The sequence below is a fragment of the Austrofundulus limnaeus genome, unplaced genomic scaffold (assembly GCF_001266775.1).
Source record: "Austrofundulus limnaeus strain Quisiro unplaced genomic scaffold, Austrofundulus_limnaeus-1.0 Scaffold420, whole genome shotgun sequence".
Taxonomy (NCBI): Eukaryota; Metazoa; Chordata; class Actinopteri; order Cyprinodontiformes; family Rivulidae; genus Austrofundulus; species Austrofundulus limnaeus.
Genome location: NW_013952822.1, coordinates 255140 through 258791, shown reverse-complemented (window position 1 = coordinate 258791; position 3652 = coordinate 255140). Strand labels below are relative to the sequence as shown.

General features: G+C 43.2%; 1 protein-coding gene across 1 annotated transcript in view; it reads right to left on the bottom strand.

Annotated features, from left to right (window-relative positions):
- Positions 1-2085, bottom strand: part of aoc2 (amine oxidase copper containing 2) — a 16520-nt gene extending 14435 nt beyond the window's left edge. The window contains exon 1 of the mRNA XM_014024384.1: positions 485-2085. Coding sequence (XP_013879838.1) covers positions 485-2054 — 1570 coding nt within the window. The 5' untranslated portion in view covers positions 2055-2085. The remainder of the gene's footprint in view (positions 1-484) is intronic.
- Between the last annotated feature and the right edge of the window lie 1567 nt (positions 2086-3652).

Genomic DNA, 3652 nt, shown 5'->3' with positions numbered 1-3652 from the left:
CATCCTTGCCACCCATGTGCATTCCCTTGCAAAAAAATCTGGCTCCGCCCCTGGGTATTATTATAACTTCACGCCTTTTAGTCACAGGAAAGTTCAGAAATGGTAATTTTCAAACATCATCATCACAATGTGATTTTTCACTGATTGAAACTTACAGTGATAAAACTCCTATAGCTTGACAATGAATGGGTGATTTATATTTACAGTATTTATTTTTTTAGATGTTGGTATTTTCAAAAGGGTGCCATTTTGTAGTCCTGGTATTATCAATGTTCGTGCAGACAGCTGTGGTGATTTTTAGGGTTAACTTGTGTGTACATGGGACATGCAAGATGAATTACATTTTTTCTCATACACACAAAGTATACACACACAAGCCAAACACACACCAGAATCATGTTAGACTGACAGACAAACAGCAAGCCAGAGRGACAGGACAGAGAGACAAGACAGAGAGACAGGCAGATGATGTAAATCTTCTTACCGGCCACATCCAGGTCTACCTTGAAGTTGATGAAGTGAGTGTGTATGTTGCCCAGGACTTTGTCTGCCACCTGATGTCCGTACTTCAGACTTCCATCCACCAAATATGATGAGGAGATGTAGCCTGTGGCATGCACCTTAGCCTCTACAGAGCCACTCTGATAAAAGATGAAGTCCCACATGTAGTCATAGTTCCCTATAGCYGTGATGGTTCTGAACACCAGTGCACTGTTCACCATCCCTCCAAAGCTGTGGTGGAAAAAGTCAGCAAAGTGTCTCCGCAGGGGCTGACCCATGTTATGCTCAAATATGCAAATGGAGTTCCGGAACCGGACTGGTACTGGCACGTCTATATAGCGGTATGTGTCTACATAGGTGGCCTCGTAGGGGCAGTCTATGCCACGGACGAGTTCATGTGCGAAGCGCCCGATTCCAATACTTGAGTCCAGAAATTTTGTAAGAATCATCCCCGGTGTGATGGAACCATACACTGACATGGCCTCCTGCACGCTGATCTCATAGGCCACCCGTTCTCCGTGAAAGCGCACATCAAACACACGCATCCCAGTGAGCGAGCTGAGCCCGTAGGCGAAGCTCCAGTTCAGGTATAGAACCTGGTTGTTCTGAACGCTGAAACGCTTCCCCTCTGCATAAAACTGCTGTGGCCCCATCTGCAGGGTCTTGGTCCTGGGTTTCAGGGAGCCATAGTCCTCAGACTTTTTGTAAATTATCTTCTCGACTTTCCCACTCTCGTAGTCCTGTCTGAGTTGCTCCACGCTGTTGAAGTACTTCCCGTTATACATCAGCCGCTCCACTCTCCAAAGGGATGCATTAAGGTTTTCATGGTTCAGCAGAACTTCGAACCCCACTGGGTGAATGTACATCCCACTCATGTCCCTGAAAAATGACACCCAGGTCTTCCTGTCCCCAGACCGTACTCCGCGTGGCATTTGTTCAAACGCGTTCAGTTGTTTGTTCTGGTCCACGTCGAAGCTCTCCTTCAGGAGCTTACTCAGCTTAGAGAAGACTTCATCCTCAAAAAACTTGAACATCAGGGTGTACTCCCCAATGGTGACCAGGCGCTTACTGAGAGGCAGCTCCATCCCATACCTCTCCTGGGTCACATCTCTGTGGAATGTTGGGTTTGGAAGGGGCCACACTTCATACTCTTTAATGTGGCCTTTGGTCCCAAGAAAGGCCACCACTGTGGCTTTCCTGACTGGTTTTGGACCTTTTTTGTCCAAGTAATTCAAGGCATCTGATTTCTTTGGTAAAGACAGATCTATGAGGAACAAGAAGTTACCTGAAGGTTTGGTGGTCTGCTTACTGGAGATGTTCAAGTCCTTCAGCTTCAGCATGTACTGCTGGACCTGCACGTACTCATCCCGGGTGAGATCCGCAAATATGAGGCTCTGATCGTTGTGCTTGGCCCGCAATGGGTAGGCATGCTGGACGGAACATTTGGGCCTCCTGCTGGAGTGGACCCCGATCAGGATGATGTTGAGAATGACTGAACCAAGAACAAACAGGATAAGCGCCCATTTTAGCAGAGAGTTCATTTTCTCCACCATTGTGCACAGGCAGAGAGGAGAGGACTGGACTCTGAGCAGGAAGGACCAAGAAGAAGGGGGGTGCAGAAAAAACAGTCACACCCCTAAAACCACTCAGTTTTCCCACCCCTCCCTGCACAGATCCCATAACCTCCTGACACTCCTTCTTTTCTTGGAATTTCTGGCAGGAGAACATCTGTTCTGTTTTACTCMAAGTGTACGCTTAATTTGGCTCGTCTGGATATTTATCACTCACTGCAAGCCTGCAATGGCAGTCTTGTTTTGGTGTGTGGGTGCGTTTGCATATGTATTATGAATTAATTAAAAAGATCCCATTGAGATTAATAATCTGTTTTTCAAGGGAGATATGTAAGCAGCAGCAAAACAGTTACAAAGTTACAGTTAAAACACACAGACAAGTGCATGTTAATGAATCAACTACAAGTAAACTCAGTTTAGCTTTATGAGATCTCAGAGAAATTATTAATTTTTAGCTTCAAGTCATCTTTTATCATGTCTTTTTAAATCACATAATGTTTTTACATAGTTGGGGAGATCAGAGATGGTTGTAAGATTTTTGGCATGTCTTTAGTGTAGTCATTTCAACATGTGTTTGCTATTCAGCAGTGCAGCTGTTGTCTGTGCAGCACAAACAGAAATCACATGGTTTGGTTTTTTACTTATATTTTGGTATTTCCTGTTCATAAGCTCTGCTTTTTATTCACAGRCAGGTAAGTGCTTGTGGTAATTGCCACCAGGGTTTATAAGGCAGCCCTGATCCATTATTCAGCAGTGGCCTGTTTGTCTTTCATATTGAGGATTGAACTTGTGTTTTACTGGTATGAGCATGGATTTCTTTTACATAATGAAAAAATGAGAGATACATACCTCTGTGTTGGTCCTCAGGTGAATCCATGGTCCTTCTGGTCCTGATACGTTGTTCTGCTGCCTTGTTGTTTCTGGTTCTGCATGATGTCATCTTTGCTCTGGACCACATTTTTTTCTGTAAGTCAAGGTTGGACTATCATTTTCTGTCTGCCTACTCTCTCACTCTCTAATGCCTTGCCTGTCTACCTGCATWCCTGTTTTTGGAATAAACACATTTTCAGTGGTTTTGACATCAACATTTAAATGATGATATTTTTGTAACCAGATTGTTTGAGAGGGAAAAGAAAACTACTAACTGCTTTGTTTTTCAGAGTTAGTATTTGAATGAAAATGTGGATTTTTCTGTGAACAGTGGTTTTGGGTGAATAATCATTCTKTACAATCCTTTATTTGCATTTCAAAATGTTTTTATTATTTTTGATGCTTTCTCGCTGAACTGGGTCAGGATGTGTAGCCTTAAAAATCAATGCTGCTTGCTCCTGGTTTGAAGTAACTGCTGTCTATTCAGACTTTGCTCTTCGTAATTAGTTTTTCACACTTTCATTGTTCAGTGAAACAATCCAGTATTGATCTTGTCATCAAAATCCTTCAGTATCACAAAAATGCCMAAGTCATTGAAAAGGGTGAAATCKTATCTGTGTTAGGGATAGTTGCTCTAAACATTCACTGAAAGCAATGATGGATCAGACAGTGTGGTGTTTGTGTTGAAAGCTGATGTTTGCAGCAAACTA